This window comes from Diadema setosum, chromosome 8 (assembly GCF_964275005.1).
Source record: "Diadema setosum chromosome 8, eeDiaSeto1, whole genome shotgun sequence".
Classification (NCBI taxonomy): domain Eukaryota; kingdom Metazoa; phylum Echinodermata; class Echinoidea; order Diadematoida; family Diadematidae; genus Diadema; species Diadema setosum.
The window spans coordinates 9609434-9630851 of record NC_092692.1 but is presented as its reverse complement, the minus strand read 5'-3'; the positions used below and the strand labels follow the sequence as shown (position 1 = coordinate 9630851).

Genomic DNA, 21418 nt, shown 5'->3' with positions numbered 1-21418 from the left:
TAATTGCCGCTTGCCGCGCGATAATCGTGGACGCGCGCGCCGCCGCCCGTTTTTTTAACACACACGTGCTCCACACAAAACATGGCGGAAGGCAGCGAGAGGGAAAGAGCAGGAGGCAGAAACAAAATGGATCGTTCTCATGATAATGAGCCAAATGAAGGAGAAGAAAATGGCTATGAAGAAGAGCCAGATTTCAATGATCCTGAAGGTTACGTGGACACCATTACTGATGAGGGTATGTTCGTGAATGTGTCGTTTAATTAATAACATATGAACAGAGATTGCCGGGTGTGCTGGTTATCCCTCATTCATTCGCAACATGAGCGCATGTCCGATGTGTGTGTGCGTGGGTGGAGATCCACCGCGGCCGCGGTGGGTGCATTCCACTACGATACTGAACGGGGTGCACATTACTGTAGTATTCATATTGGAGTAGCACACACACATGCACAGTGCAGTGAGTGAGTGGTGTGTGTGGTGAACCCCGACATAACATATGGATGTTGCCGTCTTCCAAAGCTTCACTTAATAGGCCTATACTGGCTATAGCTAATGTGCCAGCTTACATATGGCCTGATAGCAGCCATATATGTCAGTATATTGTAAAACTTTAGAACTTAAATAGAAACTAAGTGTCTAAGTAGAGTCTAAATCTACGTACCGCCTGTCTACTGTAAAAGTTAAAACATTTTTGCGGCATCAAATGAGAGATGAATCAAAACTGGATGAAAGCAAAGATAAATAGGAACTTTAAGGAAGGAAAGAAATTATAGAAAAGGATACATCAGAACGAAACATAAAAGATATTTGAGAGGAAAGGAGGAAAGGTAGATGGAAGGAAAAATAATCCAAAGGAAATAAAGAACAAGTAAGGCAGAAAGTAAGATTGAATAGGAAATTGAAAAAGACAAGAGGAAACCAACAAAAAATGATTAATAATAGGTAAGTTAGATAAGTTAAAGTTAGGAATACCTGAAAATGATAGAAAAGAAGGAGAATGGTATAAAGGACATTACACACGCGCATGGGCTCAATGGCTGTGTATGGAAGCTACAACTGCTACCACAAGACTTGGCCAGCTAGGGAAAAACAAATTTTAGCTTTTCAAAGACACCATAGAAAAAGCCGCTGTGATCGCTACATTTAGATCAAACAGTCAACCGTACTGGTTGTGCTGAACGTATAGGTGCTGTGCTGGTTGCTTGTGTACTGAGCAGCATTTCAAGTGATCAGGATTTTCTGACACTTGTAGAAGTGTTAAAACTCAACTTCTATTCGACTGTGGAGACTCGGATGCAATAACTGAAGGTTACTGAATAACTAGGATGGGTTTGTGCATGTTTGGAAATCATTTGATGAGGAAGTGCAAAAGTACACTAGCGCCAGACTTCCTTATGATTGTAACTATGTCCCCTCTTTCAACTCATATACCCCACCACTTGGCAATGTGTGTGGGTCTGTGAGAGTGACTGGGCCGGTGCAAAGGGGGGTGGGGGGGGGGGGTAGTTACATGAGGAGTAACTCCTGCAAAAGCTTAGATTTTTCTGTGGTGGACTGAGAGCGACATTGATTTTAGCAAGAAAAAAACAATGTGTCACTTTCATAGGTGTATCCTTTGATGTTTACCTTCTCAATGAGTAGTTGAGATGAGATATATGCCAATTATTCAATCTTCCTCATGGTGAACTTCATGGTGTTTTGTACAGAACTTCTGGGTGACCTCCTGAGAACGAAACCCAAGGAGGCCCTTGGCATCGACTCAGTCATCGTCATCGACAACGTACCTCAGGTCGGACCGGAGAGGCTCCCAAAGCTGAAGAACGTCATCCGGAAAGTCTGTAGCAAATACGGTGACATCATCACAGAGCACTATCCAGAAGGAGAGGACAACAAAACAAAGGGGTAGGCCAAAGTTTAGTCGTCATTGTTGTTTTATGTTCATTAAATTAGTTCAGTAAGATTGACATTTGCAGTTTATTGAAGATGTCTGCTGAAACTGCATCAAGATAGTCATAGCTATACTATCAACATTACACCCTCAACAGATCAAATCTCTTTAGCAGCCACTAAATTTCATTTGTGCACATATAGGCATGTTTTAAGAAGTCCTTCCATGTTTCTCAACATTTTTTACATGAGGCCCACTTTGGCTCTGACAATTTTTTTTTTTTTTTTTGATGATCAGTTGGATCAAATAAGAATCTTTTCAGTTTATTTCTGGCAAACGTCATGACTCGCCTGTGAGAGCTTCACAGCCCACTTGTTGAGAAGCACTACTTTACATGCTTTATATGAGATTATGTTTTCTGTTGTGTCATTCATTTGAAAAAATGTGCTGCATAACGAAAGATCTAATCACTTGGGAATGTCTTGTATATATATGTGATTTTTCAGGTACATTTTTATAGAATATTCGTCACCTGAGAATGCCATTGAAGCTGCCAAACAACTGAATGGATACAAGTTGGACAAGCAGCACATGTTTGCTGTCAACCTCTTTGGAGATTTTGACAAGTAAGTGGAAGGAAAACTTACATGACATGTAGTCACTTTAATATACCAATGATATGGGTGCATACCCTGCTGAAGTGGTCCTGAATCACATCCAGCTGGATCGTTTGGAAGACAGCTCATGCAGCTAAATATTTGCTATCCAGCCATCTTCTCAGATGGAAAATGAATCAAATGAAGAAGCAAAGCATTCTGTTGGTTTGTGTAGCTGTACTGTGAAAATGGAAAGTTTAGCACATTTCACGCAACATAAATCTAGCAGGAAAATAAAAACATGCCGGACCTTTTGTTTGCTATATGTAATTCTTCTTTACAGTTTTGATCCCATGAAATAAAAAAAAAAACAAAAACAACAACTTCGTTTTACCAGGCCTGGGGCAAAAAATTATTCACACAAAAATTTCCACTTTTACAGCGTGCCTTTGATGTAAACCTCAAAGATGATTTCTGTAGAAACTCATGGCTAGCTTATTAGCTGTTTATTTTGTCGTGGGTGCTTAGAAATAATATAGGACAAGGAAATACTGTTTGAAGACTCAAAATATGGAAAGTTTTTTGTTACCTTAGTAAAAAAAAACGAACAAAAAACATGTATTTCTGTTGTTGTTATTGGTCAACATACTTCAAAACATCGTATGTGTTTCTCCTGTGCTCTGCAGATATGTAACCATGCCTGAGAAATGGACGCCTCCTGAAAAACAACCATACAAGGATCATGTAAGTGAACATGTATTTTGACATTTTTGCTATATTTTAGATTCAGTCATATGATGAGTACACATGTAACTCCTGCAATTGATGTGCTCTTTCAATTGAACTTCTTCCATATTTTGGTAAAAATAAATAAATAATGATGATGATGATGATGATGATGATGATGATGATAATAACAATAAATAACACTAATATTAATATGCTTAATACTGACGTTTCTAAGCACATTAATACGGAAAAAAGTATCAAGTTAAACAAAATTTCTCTTGGACATTGATTATGTTACCTCACGTACTAATCAAGTACTTAATGTTTATTTCTGTTTTTGTACCGTTTTTTTCCCCTAGGGTAACATGAGGCACTGGCTGCTGGATAAAGATTGCAATGATCAGTACAGTGTCATCTCAGATGCAGGTGAAACCACCGCTATTCTGCTCAACAGCAAGACTGAAGCAACTGTCGTTGAGGAGAGGAAAGTGAGTGCACTGTTAAGCTATGCAATGAGAAAATGAACTGAACCTTAAGCATGCTCATGTCTCCCGTGTACTAATATTGTCTGCGAGCCATGTTAACTGCCACATCGTACAATCTCTCAGTGGTTGTATGGAGTCCAAACAATGGCTGAGAGAAAATCTGCTGGTCCTTGAAGCAAGACTACTCCTGCTGTCTGACAGCTGTGTGGTTTTTGTGCCGACAGATCAGTAACAAAGCATCCAATTGGATATGACTAAAGCATGATTGTGTTTGTGTGTGAATGATTTTCTTGGATGTTTACCAATATCTAGACCACTTAATTGCACCCCCCCCCCCATTTTTTACCCCTATGTGCACTCCCCCTCCCCACCATTTTCCAGTCTCCTTAACCTATGCACTATTCCCACATAAAATTGAGCAGTTCTCAGCAGAAATTTTGAAATATATTTTGTCTAGCTAAATGCATGTACGTGTATCTGTTTCCCCCCTTTTAACAGGCATGATATTCTGTAGATTTAGATCTGAGTTCAGGTTTTTTTTTTTTTTTTTCTCACGTCTATAACACATTTTGCTTTTTCCATGTATCAAAATCATCTGGAAATTTTGATTTCTGATTCAACAAACCTCAATATTATCCCTGTTTTAATTCTTTCATTCATTTATTAATGTTTGTTGTAAAAGATCAAGAGCAACAGCAGCCTGGTGTCTGAATGACTAATCCTGTTGGAGAATATAAACTTTAGGATTCGTTTAAACATGAAAAGTGTTCCAATGCCCTGTTGACAAAAAGCAGTCATAAAATTGGTGTCTAATCAAGTTGAGCAGGCAAAATTGCAAGAAATATGGTGTTTTTGAAATTTTATGATATTTCAGAGATGGACAGAAACATATGTGAGGTGGTCTCCACTCGGCACCTACCTAGTGACCTTCCATCAAAAGGGTATTGCACTTTGGGGAGGAGAAAAGTTTCAGCAGATACGACGTTTTGCCCATCCTGGGGTTCAGCTCATCGATGTCTCACCTTGTGAAAGGTATGAACAGACCTTCAGAAGATTTGTTTGAAGTGATGTGTGCAAAAAAAAGTTTTACACAGAGCTTGACGGCTTGCAATGTCAAATTTTCTTTACCAAGCACTTTTCCAGTTTATTTTACACTGTTTATTTTTCGCTGTTAGTGAAGATATTGTAACTTCATTACCTCTTTCTTTTACCTTGTGTGTGCGCGTGGGGGATTGTGTAAGAATTAAATCTGGAATATGACTTCTTCAGGTCTATCAACAATATATCTCTAAAATTTCACCTTTCTTTTAGTGAGGGTTAAAAGGGACACTGAATCAATAATCCCTCTCCTATGTACATGTGCCATCAGCCACTCCCATTCTTTCAAAAGCGCATATATTTGATAGGTATTCTTCAATAATAATGACTGCTATCAACTTACTGATTATTCTGCCACTTTCTTGGAAGTCCAAGTTGCATATATTATTTCAAGTGTTCTAATACTTGCAGAAAAAAAAAAATCATCTAAATGATCCAATAAATTGACAAATGGATGAATAATGAAAACATGTAAAAAGTGTATGTTTTTTAAAATTGTTGCAGCAATTCCTACATGTAGCAGGGATATGAATAGTTGATAATCACATTTTCAACAATTATTTGCAGGTACATAGTGACGTTTAGTCCGTTGATAGACCCTCGGGAGGACAACCAGGCCATCATAATCTGGGACATCAAGACAGGGACGAAGAAGAGAGGCTTCCTCTGCGAGAATGCCGACAACTGGCCCGTTTTCAAGTAAGTGTGAATAGGGATAGTATTCAAATACGTAAGGCACATTACAGAGGACGTTAGCAAGAATTATCACCGGATAGTAATTAAAAATTTTGAAATGGTCAGAAACACTCGGCAAAGCCAAGCATGGTTTGGACTTTTTCAAAAGCTAGGAAGGGTGGATATTTTCATTTTGTCTGACCAAGTAATGTGCATTATTTCCATGTTATATGATGGTGACATGTTTTAAATTGGGCGGCAGCCCTTTTCGCAAGATTCCCAGGCTTGCACCAGCTCCAAACTATTTGAAGCACACACATGAACAATTGCAATGCATTAGTAATACACTTTATGCAATGCAGCTAAGCACAGAATCACTCGTTAGTACTGGTCATTAGTATATTTTATTTCGTGAGTTTATGCAAGAACTCAGCAGTGAGAGCCCGCTACAAGCTTCGAGTAATCTTCGACAGACATCGAGAATTATTAAATACATTGTTACTGAAAGCATGCTGTAGTCAATTGATTTTGTTTCGTTTTCTTTTGTGTTTTAAAGTAGAAAGGAAGTGGGGGTCAGAAATGATATGCCTGCTGAAATCTAAACTCAGACAGTCTGGGGTGTCTTCCTGAACCCTGAAAGTGTGATACATGTGGGAGAACGACTCCAAGGAAGTGATACAGGAAGTGCCTTTCTGGGGGTCCTAAAGATTGTGTATTAATATTCACCATGAGTACAGGAGGACACACAAAGATATAGAGAGGGAGTGTAAATAGATCATCGTTGAAATCATTTAAGATGTGAAATCACTGAAGCAAAATCAGTAGGTGGATTTATTTGCTCATGTTCAGTCATCTATGGTGAATAATTCCATTTTTCTTTCAGTCAAGAGCTTTGAAGAGGGAATATTGATTATATGTGCCATAAAACTTAGAAGTATTACATTTGTGTAACAGATGAGAATGATGGTCAACCCACACAATCCTCATTGAACCATTTACACATGTGAATGATGCAGAAGAAAGGCATGACTTAAATATAATGGAAAGCAGAACTTGCTCAACACTGAGTCATATTTTATTCTTTTAATAATCTGTAATAGATTCCTTCTGCTTAACCAATTTATATATTCTTCTGCTTAACCAATTTGCAAGTGTTTCTTACCACTTTGTTGTAGTTCTTCACTGCAGCCATGTTACTGCCACATCGTACAGCCTGTTCAGTGGCTGTGTGGAGTCCAAACAATGGCTGAGAGAAAATGTGCTGGTCCTTGAAGCAAGACTACTCCTGCTGTCTGACAGCTGTGTAGTTGTTGTGCCGACAGATCAGTTACATAATTTTGTTTTTCTTAGACTTTTTTTTTTTATTTCTTGCTCTTCCTTTTCTCTGCAGTAATATTTGATTGATAATTTATCAACTTTATCTATTCTTCATGAAGAGTCGAGGACTTTATGTGCTAATACGGCAGCTTTTGTCATTGGGCATTGTCAGATTCAGTTCTCAGATTCCATTGAATCTTTTCTCTTTGTGTCGCCTAGATGGAGTATGGATGGCAAGTTCTTTGCCAGGATGTCAGAAGACACGCTCAGCATCTATGAGACACCCTCATTTGGCCTGCTTGACAAGAAGAGTCTGAAAATTCCAGGCATCAGGTAAATTTGGTCATCATGAGATTATTTTGATCACTAGCTCCTCCCGTAACTGATACAGTTTTATAGTCAGGTGAAATAGCAGTGTTGAAATTATTTTCATCAGTTGTTCATGCCAGCACTTATGCTTATTTGTTGCTTGCTTGCAACTCCCATCATTCTGTATATTCTTCTTAACCAAGTTGCAAATGGTTCTTACTACTGTGTTGTAGTTCTTCACTGCAGCCATGTTACTGCCACATCGTACAGCCTGTTCAGTGGCTGTGTGGAGTCCAAACAATGGCTGAGAGAAAATGCACTGGTCCTTGAAGCAAGACTACTCCTGCTGTCTGACAGCTGTGTAGTTGTTGTGCCGACAGATCAGTTACATGAGTTTGTTTTTCTTAGGCTTTTTATGTATTGCTATGTCTTTTCTTTGCAGTAGTATGTGATTGATATAATTTATGAACTTTATGTATGCAGAATAAGAATTGTGCCATTTTGGATCATGGTCTTACAGTCTACAATGCCTCATAGTCAAAAGGATATGATGCTGATAGACAAATCAATGAAGGTTGAGAAGGCACTTCACTCCTTGTATCTTGAGGAAGGTCAAAGGTCTGTCCAAATTCAAAGCAAGGAATTTCACAGAATGGCATACAACAGAAGAATGTTGCTTTTGTAGTATGCTTTGCTTATACATTTTTATGCCTCCGCCAACGAAGTGGCCGGAGGCATTGTTTTCGGGTCGTCCGTCCGTCCCGTTTTGTTTTTGTCGATATCTCAAGAACCGTGTGGTGGTTTTACATCAATCTTGGTATGAGGGTATATCTGGGGGATAATACTTTGTTTGGATTTTAGGGTCATGTGGTCAAAGGTCAAAGGTCACAGGTTATTTTGTGAAAAAAAAGGTTGAAAATTCATGTTTTTCTCCATATCTCGCAAATGGTTCAAGGTATCTTCATGGAACTTAGTATATATGCTTGTTCCAATGGGCAGTGATTATCTAGGGAAGTTGGGGTCATGGTTCAAAGGTCAGGGGGTCAAAGGTCAAGGTCAACTCCTCAAAATATCACTACTTTCCTTATATTTATGCAATGCCTGAAGGTTTTTTTATTTAACTTGATGTATACATGTATTACCCAATATATATTATGTGGGAAGTTTCTTGCCAAAAGGTCAAAGGTCAAAAGGTCAAAGGTCAAGTGAAAGTGCTGAATTACACTTTTTCCTCCATATCTCAAAAGTAACTCAAGGTATCATCGTGAAACTTACATATTTATGCATGTTCAGCCTAACAGTGATTCTCTTTGGAACTGTGAGGTCAAAGGTCAAAGGCCAGGTTTAGATAATGCTATTTTCCCATTTGATACTGAAATTATACTTTTTCTCAATACCTTGAAAATTACTCAATGCATAAACTTATAAAAGGGTCAAAAGTCAAGTAAAAATCATCAGTTCCCCAAATACCTGCACTCTGACATTTTAATCATTCATCCAATTGAACCTAGTTCTAGGAAAGTGAACATTCAGCACATTTGTGTCAAACCTGTCATTTTAATATTTTGCCAATTGTGTGAAACTGTCATCACACATTGTCAAGACATTGTACTATAGACCTATTAGGAGAACCATGCATTATGGCAGAGGCATATCAGTTGCCGTAGCGATATATCTTATTTTTTTAGTTGCTGAAAATTGTAGATGCTTAGTAAGTTGGGATGCCCCAATTCAAGACATTGCTACAGTCCTACCTTTTTTGTACATAAAGGAAAGAAAAAGGAAACTTTGCTGAATGGAATTAAAATTTGTGGTTTTAGAGGGTTAATGTCGTGTGTATTCTGTCTGTCTGTCCCCCAGGGAGTTCTGCTGGTCACCGGCCAGCAACGTCCTGAGCTACTGGACGCCCGAGGAGAAGGAGAATCCGGCCAGGGTGACCCTCATCGCCGTCCCGTCCAGGAGAGAGCTGCGGGTCAAGAACCTCTTCAATGTGGCCGACTGCAAGCTGCACTGGCAGAAACAGGGCCACTACCTCTGCGTGAAGGTGGACAGACTTTCAAAGAGCAAAAAGGTAGGCAGTGTGGTGGTCATTTGGCTGAACTGGTAATTCTGTAGAGCTCAAAGCATTGTTTTAGCAGTATGTTGGTCGTTTTGTCGTTCTCACTACTGATAACTTTGTTGGGTAGGAGGCTTAATTGTGCACCATGTACTAAGTATTTTTTCTTGGATATGTATGTGGCCCTGAAAAGGGCCTACCCACTCTCGATGTTTCGGCAGGCATGTTATTGCCGTTTTGAAGAGAAAGAGTAAATTAGAGGAAAATCCAGTTTATATACCCTCAGGAAGGATCAAAGGGGCTTTTGGTTCCCAGGGAGAAAGTCTCTGATTGGCTGAACAGGTCACAGTAGGTAGGCAGATCATAGGCAATTTGATAACTTTATCACTGTATGCCTGGTTTGATAAAACTTCATTCTCTGTGATTTGATTCTAGTTACTAAAGTCATGAAGTGGCATTTCACTTCAACCTTTCAAACTTGCAGTTCCTTTCGGTGTGAAAGACAAAAATTTCACAGAGACTGTAGGCACTTTCTCTCAGTCATTATGATGGAGCAAGTAGCTGGTTAGAATTTCACCTGCATTAATATTTGAGGTAGAATTCACATAGACTGTGCCCTTTCTCTTCCTTACTGATCACAGAACCAGTTCACCAACTTTGAGATCTTCCGCATCCAAGAAAAGCAGATCCCGGTGGACTCCATCGAGGTGAAGGAGACCATCATCGCCTTCGCCTGGGAGCCGACGGGGAACAAGTTCGTCATCCTCCACGGGGAGAGCCCCAGGATATCGGCCAGCTTCTACAACATCCGCCCCAAGGGCAAGGTGGACCTCATCAGTGAGTGGGATGAAATATTATTTTCACATCTTAACCCATTGAGGATGGACTGATTTTGCTACAACACTCATTTCCCATAGACACCTGCCCGAGTATACTCGGGACTTGTCCTCAATGGGTTAAAGGAGGTACTCTTCAGATGATTTTTAGACTTATGCATTTGAACATCTATAAACTGGTTATACTGGGTACAGAGTGTCAGAATTTGTAGTGATTGGGATGAGGAAGGAGAATGTTTTCAGAACTGATAACAAATAACAATGAACAAGGATGAGGACATAGAAGTTTCGCATAAGAATGCGTTATTGGCTGTAGGAGGCAAAACAAAAGATTACAGCATGCATAAATTCTACACAGGTTAACTTGTCAAGCAGGTGGTATTGTAATGGAATCACATTGCTGTATTACTGGGATGTGTGAACCTTCTATGTCATCATCCTTGTTCAGTGTGTTATGTTTGGGGTTTTTCAGAGTGTTGGTCTGTCTACCGTCTGTCCCTTTAAAAATCTACCTGATACGTGTATTATTCTAGCTTATTGAGTTGCACTTAAAGGTGCATGGTCCCGGTGTTTTAGTCAAATGCGTACGCGGGCGCACGGCGCAAGTTTCCTATAGAGACCTACGCCATCGACTCCTCTTTAGCGCTTACGCTTTGGCCCACTTCCCCGAGTTTGAAGAAGTCCGATTCATTGTAGTCAGTGGTCGGATCACAGTTCGGCTCAAGATTCGGCTGAGGGGGATGACAGCTTTAGCAAACTTCTTTTGTGATGTCATAATAACAAGCACATATGCACGCACCCTGGCATTACTACAGACTGCGCGCGGATGCGCAGAGAAGACAATGAAGGCAACGTTACTTAGCAACACCTACGCACTTTACTCTTGATGACAGCTCAACTTCGGTAATCTTCGTATCAGCTAACGGTGATCGGCAGTATCATCAACAGCGCCCTCTACACTACCGGGACTATGCACCTTTAATACCCAAGTATCTCCCTGATGTTGGCAGCCCTCCCCTTGGTGCAAAATCTTAAAAAGATGGGAAAGAAGGAGTGGGGGTTGGTCGGGTCTTGGAGTATCAAACAGAAATGCATTTTTAGAGGCACAGTATGGTATCCCTTCTGATGTAAAGTCTTTATGCAAATGTTAACAGAAGCCACAAGTTTTCATTGTTGATCTAATCAAAAAGCCGAGTTCATATTTATGAAGGTTTCTTCTAGAGAATGGAGAATCTACACTGTGAGAGAGTCCTTTCAAAATGTAATGTGGTTGTTCTTGCAAAATACTTTGAAGCGCTATCTCTGCATTCGTGAAATGGGTCTGTCTCATTATTCCAGTTTTGATTCTTGATGCAATATTGCCAATAGATTATATGATCATGTGCCATAACAGCCTTGTTTCTGCCACATCATGCAATCTGTTCTGTGATTGTATGGAGTCCAAACAAATGGCTGATAGAAAACCGAGCTGGTCATTGAAGCAAGGCTACTATGGTTGTCTGACAGCTGTGTAGTCTTGTGCCGACAGGCCAGTTACAATTTAGAGACTTCATAGCTAGAGTTACCATATATATATCCAGCTTTAAAAGAAATGTGTGTTTGCATCTCCAAGGAGAGATTTAAAATTAATTATTACTATTTCTTACAGTGAACTTGTGCTCAAATCTGAATGATTGTTGGGTATGAAAATTTACTTATTCAGCTACATGAGAATGCGGATATGCTGCGCTTGCTATAAGCATGTATGATAAAGGATGAAATTACATCTCTTGCATGCTTGATCATTTTTTATCACCAGAAACCTTGGACAAGCGAACAGCAAACCACCTCTTCTGGGCTCCTACTGGACAGTTTGTCGTTCTCGCCGGTCTGAGAAAGTGAGTATATGTCGTAAAATGATTTCATCAGAGGACTTCCAGCTTTCCATAGCAGACTTACTGTGATGGCAACTCAAAGTATGAGTGACAACCTTGACAACCAAAACAAATGCCAAATGCTGATAGGGCTGTATGTATGTTTTTACCATTCATCGCTTGGAACATAACAATTTTAGTTGTCAATGCAGTAGGACCCACTAGACCCTGGTGGTATGCTTGGAATATTTCCATGAGCCCTTCCAGGGTTTATTGTTCCTGCACATGAATCAACCTGTTAAGTTGTCACCAATGTGTTGTCAGTGGGAGCTGCTTCTGCTGCTGCTTATAAATACATCCAATTAATTGTAGAAATACATGTTTTGATTTGTAGATTACGATTCATTTTTTATGGCTGTTGTCTCATCTTTGCAGAGTGTGGTCATTAGTATGTTGAATTTTCCTGAGGTGTTTCTTGGTTTGTTTTAAATCATGCCTGTGTCTTTGTATGAGGATTATCTACAGTGAGATTTGACTTAAACATTTGAAACAAAAAGGGATGGGTGAAAGGATGCAGCCTTTGAGAATCCTCGCACAAAATTGAGCTTGCTATTTCTTCTCTGCAGCATGAATGGCGTCTTTGAGTTCATCGACACGGGTGGTGACACCATCACCGTGATGAACTCAACGGAGCACTTCATGGCGACTGATGTGGAGTGGGATCCCACTGGCCGCTACGTTATCACTGGGGTCAGCTGGTGGAGTCACAAGGTCAGTAGGGTCAAAGGTTACCTCCAGACCCTGGATAGCTCTCCTTTCTGATCTGTCTTTCTGTATGTCTTGTCTGTCTGTCTGTCTGTCTGTGTTTGTCCGTTTGTGAAACCAGTACATGTTGATTTGCTGTGTTCAGAATGCCACCTTACACTCGTTGATCCTCGCTGCAAAGGGTAGGTGGGGGAGGTAATAACTTGATTTCTCTTGCAATATTTTTGCTGATTGGTTTGCAAGTTATTTTGTTCTTTAGGTCAAATAAGTTCTAGATATTTCAAATTGCAAGGTGAAGAATGGACAATCATTCTAAGGCTGTATACTTGTCAAACTGCTACAACAGGAATGTAGGGGAATTTTGATAATTTCTCTGAATTTTTAGCACAATATTTGAATATGAGTCACTTGCTCCAATCTGTTTCAACTTTGTTGCTGGGATTAACTTGCCAAACTGACTTTCTGGCAATTTGTTAGTCTCCTTTCCCGATCCCTTTCATCATTCACATCCTTGATTTTCTTCTCTCAGAGCCCTATGTATATGAAATGTGTCTGTATCATTCTTCCAACTTTAATTCCTGAGGCTAGATTATCAATTACTAATAGCATCATGCCTCTTTCACAGCCTTGTTTCTGCCACATCGTGCAATCTGTTCTGTGATTGTATGGAGTCCAAACAAATGGCTGATAGAAAACCAAGCTGGTCATTGAAGCAAGGCTACTATGGTTGTCTGACAACTGTGTAGTCTTGTGCCGACAGGCCAGTTACAATTTGCTGATTGGTTTGCTTATGACTATGTATTTCCCATAATATAAGTTTAAGAAATTTTGCATTCAATCATAAAATTAGGGTAATAATTTGAAGGATTTACACTCCTCGAGCCGTTGTAACAGTGAAGTAGGGTTTTGATATATTCTCTGAATTGATTTTGTAACACAAAGTTGAGCAGCTTACTTCAATTTACTAAGACCTCCATGTTTTGATTATCTTGCCATGCTAATTCTCCTGCAATTTGGTCCCATCTATCCAGTATCCCTACCCTGTTCCCACCCAACTCCAGTGAATTAAGATTAAATACTTCAAAAATGGATTTGATAGAGTGATAATACAATTTATAAAAGGACCAAAATATGAATTAAGTAAACCCATCATCCTGTAACAATTTTACAATCCCCAACATACGTTACTATGAGACAAAAGGGAGGGATTGGAAAAGACAAATGTTTCTACTGGATTGTGGATTTGAGGACATTTTTGCTGAATGGTGAAGGAAACATGCTACTGGATGCAGGGTGCCACAAATTCCCTTACCTGCTGGCTTGGGCTAACTAAGATTCACTGTTGGGCAAGTTATATGAGTAGGTGTTTGTTTGTGTGTATTTTGTACGGCACCCTTGCCGCAAATGCCCATTTGAGCGTGTGGGTGAAATACTGTGTGTGATGAAATTTTCATGGTGGTGTTATTTTTGTGTATTTGGTGAATCGTCTTTGAACTGCAAATGTAACAACAGACGAAAATATCATTTCTGAGAAAAAAAAAAAATCAAGCCATGTCAATGTTGGATCATGCACCACTAGTAACTAACGTAGATTAGCAAACTATGGCCATAACATAGCGATACTGGGGCATAACAACCTCCGAGTACTCAGAACACTCTATTTGATTATGTACCAGGAATCACTAAGTAAAAAACATTCAGCACTCACATTGTAGCTTGTTGCTCATTCTCATTTATTCTGTGAAAGAAGAAGTGATGATTACTGAACCCTTGCAACTGCAAAATTAACAACACGTGAAAATGTGTGACATGTAGTAATTTGTGTTACTATCTGTAGGCAAAAATTTCAGCTCATACAGTGTTTTGTACAGTGCCCTAAAGTGTGCTGACGGGTGAACAAAGAACAGTGATTTAATACTGCTTATCTGTCTGTATTCACTCTGTAGGTTGACAACGCCTACTGGGTGTGGAACTTCCAGGGCAAGCTGCTGCAAAAGTGTGACAGGGAGCGCTTCTGTCAGGCTCTCTGGCGCCCTCGCCCACCGACCCTCCTCTCCGAAGACAAGCTCAAGGTGAGTGCTTGCAATTTTTAATTCCATTTGAAATTTCCTTCGACTGTGAGGCAAAAGTTGCAAAAACTCCATCTCAATATGGATACACTTCAGATATTCCCTTATATCAAGCAAAATGTAATTGTAATATACAGATGCTTTATTTCACTTAATGGATGGTTTTTTAGATGGAACTTTTTCACATTTTAGACATAGATGCTGATTGCAGCATCTGTTTATTTCTGCCCAATATCTGATTTGCAAGACTCAAACTGGCGATTGCAAGGGAAGTAAACTACATGTAATTGTCATAGTTAGATTTCAAATTCCCTCAGTAACTATCACAATAACCAGCTCCTTACCTGTGTCTTTTTTTTTTTTTTTAATAAATAATATACGATGAGGAACCTGTTAACTGTCAGTGCTCACAATGTTTGACCCTGAAAAGGGTTAAAGCCTCATCACTGCCACATCGTGCAATCCTAACCAGTGGTTGTATGGAGTCCAGATGTAAGGCTGATAGAAACAAAGAGCCGGTCCTTGAAGCAAGGCTACTCAGGCTGTCTGACAGCCGTGTAGTCATTGTGCCGACAGACCAGCCACACTCCGATGCTCTGTAGTCTGTGAATGAAAGCTTGGATTTCCTGATGTGTTTGGTTATTTCATTGAAGTAGATGTGTTTGTTTGTTTTGTTGATTTTTTTTTGTTTTTTGTGTGTAGCTGTCTGTCTGTCTAGATATATCTGATCAGTTATGCCTATTTTCCATTGCTTTTCTTCTAAAGAAAATGAAGATAAAAGTGTGGGTCTGTATATATCTGATCTGAAATGCCTTATTTTTTCTTCTGCAGGAAATCAAGAAGAACATGAAGATGTACAGCAAGACCTTTGAGATCCAGGATGCCAAGAAGAAATCCAAGGCGTCCAAGGTAAGAGAGAAAGAACAAATGGTTGTTAGCATGGGACGTGGATCCTTTGAATATGCATTCAAAAGACCTGTTCAAATTCAGTTCGAAAGTTATGACTTGATCAAATCTCTTATTTATTGTGGTCAATGCCAATATTTTTATTCTTGTTTCTTCGTTAGACATTGTTGTTGTTTTCATGATTAGATGATGTGATTCCTTAACCGTAGTTGTCAGTTTTCCAAATTTTGTATTCATAGCTCTCATGTTGACAGCACTGTTTGAATTTGAAGCTCCACAATTTACAGCTTGATCTTGTGGTTTGTTCATCATGTTTCAGAGTGATTAGAAACAGTTTGTATTGATCACGATGTAAATGCCATGCATTGTTAGTATTGCTAAATGGGTTCTTTCTTTCTCTCTCACCCCTATGATCTGCATTCCATTGTAAATTGCCATTTAGCCTTGTTTTTGCCACATCACACAACTTATTCACAGTGGTTATGTGGAGTCCAAACAATTGGTGGCTGATATTAAACTGTCTTCTCCTTGAAGTAAGGCCACTTCTGCTGATTAGAAGTGTAAATATTCTTAGGGAAATGATAAATGCCAAATAATAAATTCAAATAATAACAACAACAAGCTGTGTAGTCTTGTGCCGACAGGCAAGGTACATGACAGAAGTGACAGGTACTTTAAACTTCAGTTTCTGTCTCCAGCTGCTTGTTGTATCATTTGTATAAACAGATTTAGATTCATGGCTAATAAGGCAGTATCACTCTCATATATCTCTCCAGCTGCTGTTGCCTTAATTGTCTTGTCATTTGAATCGGCAGAATGCTTTAATTGCATACACTGACAGGGTTAACAGCCTTTTTGTTCTTAACTGATTAATGCAATGAGAAAAGTCCTTCCGTAGGGAGAACATTGATATAGGAGATATATTAGGCTGCGTTCATGCGAAACTAGAATTGCGTTTCTAAACACGTTTAGTCGCTCAACGTGTTTAGTTGCGTTGCGTTCATGCGATTTTTCCATTTAAACGCGTTTCAAAACGCCGATCTGAAACGCGGAAAAAAGGGTGTTTTGAATCATGATTCTGCCAGAATCACGATCGCAGAAACCGCATGAACGCAACCGTGATTTCAATCATGATTCTATGACGTCATTGTGCGCTGTGCGCCTGCGTGTCTCATGGGGTATCCCACATACAGCTTCTAGTTCTGTTCGCGTGCTTGTGTACGTATTATGAATCGTGTGTTTTGGTACCATACTTGCACTTGTTTGTTTACATCAACGCCATACACCGATTCTATGCTAGTATCTAACGTTACCTGTTTGATATAATAATACATGTAATTACTCTCTGATTGAGTTGATAAAAGTAATGGCTGCAGCGCTGTGTCTACCAAGGGAAACAATTGGAGAGACGAAGACTTAGGATTATTCCTCGATCTGTTCCTCGATCTGTGGGCAGAGCCTGAATGCCACAGCTTATCGGAAAGTATTCACCAAAATAAAAACGTAAAGGCCTGTACAGTTGGAATAAGGGGGTCTGGCTCGAGTTGCAGAGACGTGGTAGACAAGGTCAAACTGCGCAGTGCGCTGCCCAATGGCAAAGGATGAGCTGAGCCAGATTCAGCGTTGCGAAAGCCCGCATGAACGTTTTTCCGCTGAGACCGTGATTTGAAACGCCGTTTTGAATCATGATACATGTTTGTGATTCTGGCTACGAAATTCGCATGAACGCGGCCTAAGACTAAGGATTTATGAACAGACGTTCTGGGGTCACCTGGTGTGTTGATCCTTAGACAAGATGTTTAGCTCACAATATTCCTCTTGACCTAGGCAGAAAAATGGGTCCTGTAAAACCAGAAACATTCACAGCATGAAACTTTGATGAATTTATACAGCCTTTTTTGCGAGTCACCATCGGCTTTCAATGCATTGTGTAGAACACCCTCTGGTAGAATATTGTAAACACGAAAGCAGCTACCCTGGATTTTTTTTTTCGAATCGCCACTGGCTTTCGATGCATTGTGTAGACAAACACCTTCACATGCATTTTACTTTTATGAATCTTAGCCCCTTGCGAAATTTGTGAAAGTAAAATGCAAGTGGAACTTCTGGTTTGGAGTAACACAATGTTGGGGTATTAAATATATTGACAGGGCCCTCTGGTAGAATATTGTAAACACGAAAGCAGCTACCCTGGATTTTTTTTTTCGAATCGCCACTGGCTTTCGATGCATTGTGTAGACAAACACCTTCACATGCATTTTACTTTTATGAATCTTAGCTCCTTGCGAAATTTGTGAAAGTAAAATTCAAGCGAAACTTCTGGTTTGGAGTACCACAATGTTGGGGTATTAAATATATTGACAGGGCCCTCTGGTAGAATATTGTAAACACGAAAGCAGCTACCCTGGATTTGAATAACACCATATCATTATCATTATTTCACTCTTTTCTCTTTCCAGGAAATGATTGAGAGGCGGCAGCAGCAAATGAGGGAGTTCCGGGATATCCTGGAGCGAATGGAGAGGATGTACGAGAGGGAGCGGGAAACGAGGAGGGACCTGCGTGGAGGTGGGTGTCCTGCAGTGTGCAGTCACACATGGTGACGGGAAGGCCAGCAGAGATTAAAAACATGTTTCTCTGCCATTAACCTGTTGAGGACCAACTGATTTTGCTATGACACTCATTTCCTATAGACACCTGCCCATGTATATTGGGACTTGTCCTCAATGGATTAAGGGGAATAGAAAAGAACCAATATGCGTGTGAATATATGTTTTTATGCACAGGTGTGTGTTTGTGTGTGTGGATGAGCTTATGTGTGTGTATATACAATGTGATCAGTATCATAATGATGGTACTGTGCACTCCCATTGTAACAAAGTTCTCTGTATTGTGTGGTTTTCTTTCGTTACATCGAAATTTTGTCATAGCCAAACAGTTAAGTATTTAAAGATATATAGATAGTAATTTGGGGGTCTGAATTTTTACTTATACATCATAACAAATTTTGTTATAACCATTTACATTGTAGCAGGAGCTGATTGTAGTGCCTAAATACAAACAATTTTGCAATGTGAGAATTTTCATGGCATGGAAATTATGCAAAACTGGTATTCATGTGTTGATGACGTATGCAAGAAGTGACAAAAATCGACTTTGAAAGCTGTTATACTGCATTGCATAGAGTTAAGAATGCAAAAATGTGCATTCTGTTATCAAAAGAGGGTGGTGAAGAAAAGCGTATCCGCGCAATTACCCCCAGAGGGCAATTACCCCCCGGCTGAATACTGGTTAGTGGTAAGGTTAGAGTGAATATTAGGGTTAGGGTTAGGTTTAGGTTTAGGATTAGGTTCGGGTTCAGGATTAGGATTAGGATTAGGATTAGGATTAGGGCCAGGGGAAGGGTCAGGGGTAATTGCCCAGGGGGTAATTGCCCTAGACCCAAAGAAAAGAGATGTTCAATAGGAATTCATTACAATAAATATGTTAACTTCTTAATCTGATCATTGTCTCATTTGTTTGTTTTTTACATTCAATAATAAAGGTGTGGACACGGATGAGCTGGAGAACGACACAGACAACTTTGAAGAGGAAACGGTCGAGTTCTTTATTGGCGAGGAAACTGTTGAAGTCGACGAATTCGAGCACGAGTGATTCTCCGCTGCCACGCCGCCGATCGTTTTCCCCCGGGGAGTTAGATGTACATCTGCCCCCTGGGTGCTGCTGTCGCGTCCCACGTTTTGTGTGAAAGCTGATATTCAAAGCTCTCTGGAAGTGTTTGGGGAGTAAAGAAGTGAATCTTGGTGATAGAGAGAGTGAGAGAGAGTGAGAAGTTGAACAGCCTCAAACAACATTTGAGTCTGTTTTCTTACTCTCCCGTATTTAGCTAGTGTAGTGAATTTGTGAATTATCACTTATTTTCTTTTTTTTTTTCTTGCAAGTGTACTCCTATTACATATTACATTATTATAAAGGAAGGTAAAGTCTTGGAATTTTACCACTTTCTTTGTTAGTGCATCGTAGGGCAAGGCATAGATTTGACGCCTTGTCTCCAGAACAGAATTTGAGAGACAGTCAGCAAACTATATTTAATTGTACTTATCGAAGTGGGTCTTAATAGTTAACTAATTATTAACTGTATTAATAAGTGTAGGTACGCTTCACTGTCAGGATCTATTGTACTTCTATCACCTCAACATTGTCTATTCTCTATAGTATCTTGAATTTGAAATTGGTGCACCTCTGGCACCTGATATCTATACCTTATTTGAGTATTAATTCTCCGACTGTGCCTGCAGTTCACGATCATACAAGTCTTCAAATTGCTTATTTTTCAAAGTGTGGTGTTAGACCAATCTCTGCATTGCTGACTATTTATTCGTGTCTGATTGCCTGCACTGTAACTGAATCATTCCAACCCCTTGAGAGCAGAAGCGAGAAAGGTTGATAGAATATACAACTTGTGTTAATAGTGCTCTAGTGTTATCATGCAGTTGTGGGAAGAGGGCCAAAAGTTGCCCGATCCCTGTACAATGGTTAGCGCATCATACAGAAACGTAGCATGCCAGACGTCCTCGACTGTAGTGGATGTCTGTGTTGGTTTTTCATGGGGGCATACATGGAGAGAGACACCGTGTGAGAGAGTGTCGTCAGATCGTAAAATTTGTGACAACACCCTGCCATCAAAGCATGATGTAATCAATCCCAAGAGTGCTATGAACTCGGCTACCGTTAGAATGAATGTACACCTATGTAACAGGACACACCGTGACGATTCTATGCATCATTGCAGATCTTGTCAATCCCTGCAAGAGGACCTTGTACACTGCAGGCAGTCTGCCATCAATGCTTGTGGGTCTCAGAATCGTTTCGCCCATCTCTCGCAGGGGATGCACCTCCCATTTTTTCCAAAACTTGAAGTTGTGTCCTCGCCACCTGACAAAAGTTTGAACGTCCATTGTCATCCACCGATTACCTCACGTAGTAGCTGTTTCCATAAATACGACTGCATGCCTCAAGGTGAATGCATGCATGTTAATGCTAGCCGTGACTGTGACATGCCGACCGCGCACCGGCAGGGTCCGAGAGAGGGGAGATGGCGACACCATTCTGTGACCCTGAAGTGTGCCGTTCTGGCTATCGTGCTTTTGTTTGTCGGAGCCTTCCGAATGACCTTGTTGGGAGGTCTGCTCGTTGGGCGCGACTCCCTTGCTCACTGTTCCTTGCTACCCCTACACTGGAAGTGTGCCACCCCCTACGGCATGTACCCCGACCCATTTAGGTTATGACGATTAATAAAATAGACCTGCTTTTCAGACATATCAAAACAAATGGAAGTGTCTCTGCTGTCTTCTTTTTTGTCTCTTTTTTTAAAAGCTTTCCTGGATGATTAAGAATTGTTTTTGAATCTTTTTGAATGATCATGGCACAGCAAACATGTCTATCACAGTTAACACAAGAATATAGAGGGAAACCTTGTTATAACGGGCCACTGGACTGCCGATTTTAGCTTGTTATAACCAGTATCTCATAAACGTACTCAAAAGAGACCAGACAGATACAGAAATGGAAAATGGGGACTGCCATATTCACCTCATTAAAAGTACAGTGCACTCCTGTTATAACAAACACGTTTATAACAAAATCCCAGTTATAACGAAGTAAAAATTCAGGCCGCAACGTTATCCACTTCATGTAATTTTTTGTTTATTTGTTCGGTTAAAACGAAATGTTGATATAACGAAAGAAAACTGCCGGTCCCGAGGACTTCGTTATTATGGGAGTCCACTGTAGTTCATTCTCATAAGTGAGCTCTATATAATGGGTGTCCGTGTGC

At 40.0% G+C, this 21418-nt stretch overlaps 1 protein-coding gene across 1 annotated transcript; it reads left to right on the top strand.

Annotated features, from left to right (window-relative positions):
* The first annotated feature begins 72 nt into the window (after nucleotides 1–72).
* LOC140232382 (eukaryotic translation initiation factor 3 subunit B-like) lies at nucleotides 73–20913 on the top strand. The gene is made up of 16 exons (XM_072312509.1): nucleotides 73–235; nucleotides 1707–1902; nucleotides 2395–2514; nucleotides 3171–3228; nucleotides 3573–3701; nucleotides 4573–4730; nucleotides 5364–5495; nucleotides 7008–7121; nucleotides 8958–9168; nucleotides 9795–9990; nucleotides 11788–11866; nucleotides 12469–12613; nucleotides 14554–14679; nucleotides 15508–15585; nucleotides 18042–18150; nucleotides 19127–20913. Exons 1-16 carry the CDS (start codon nucleotides 82–84, stop codon nucleotides 19234–19236), a joined length of 2115 nt encoding a protein of 704 aa, XP_072168610.1. The 5' UTR covers nucleotides 73–81; the 3' UTR covers nucleotides 19237–20913.
* The last annotated feature ends 505 nt before the right edge of the window (nucleotides 20914–21418 follow it).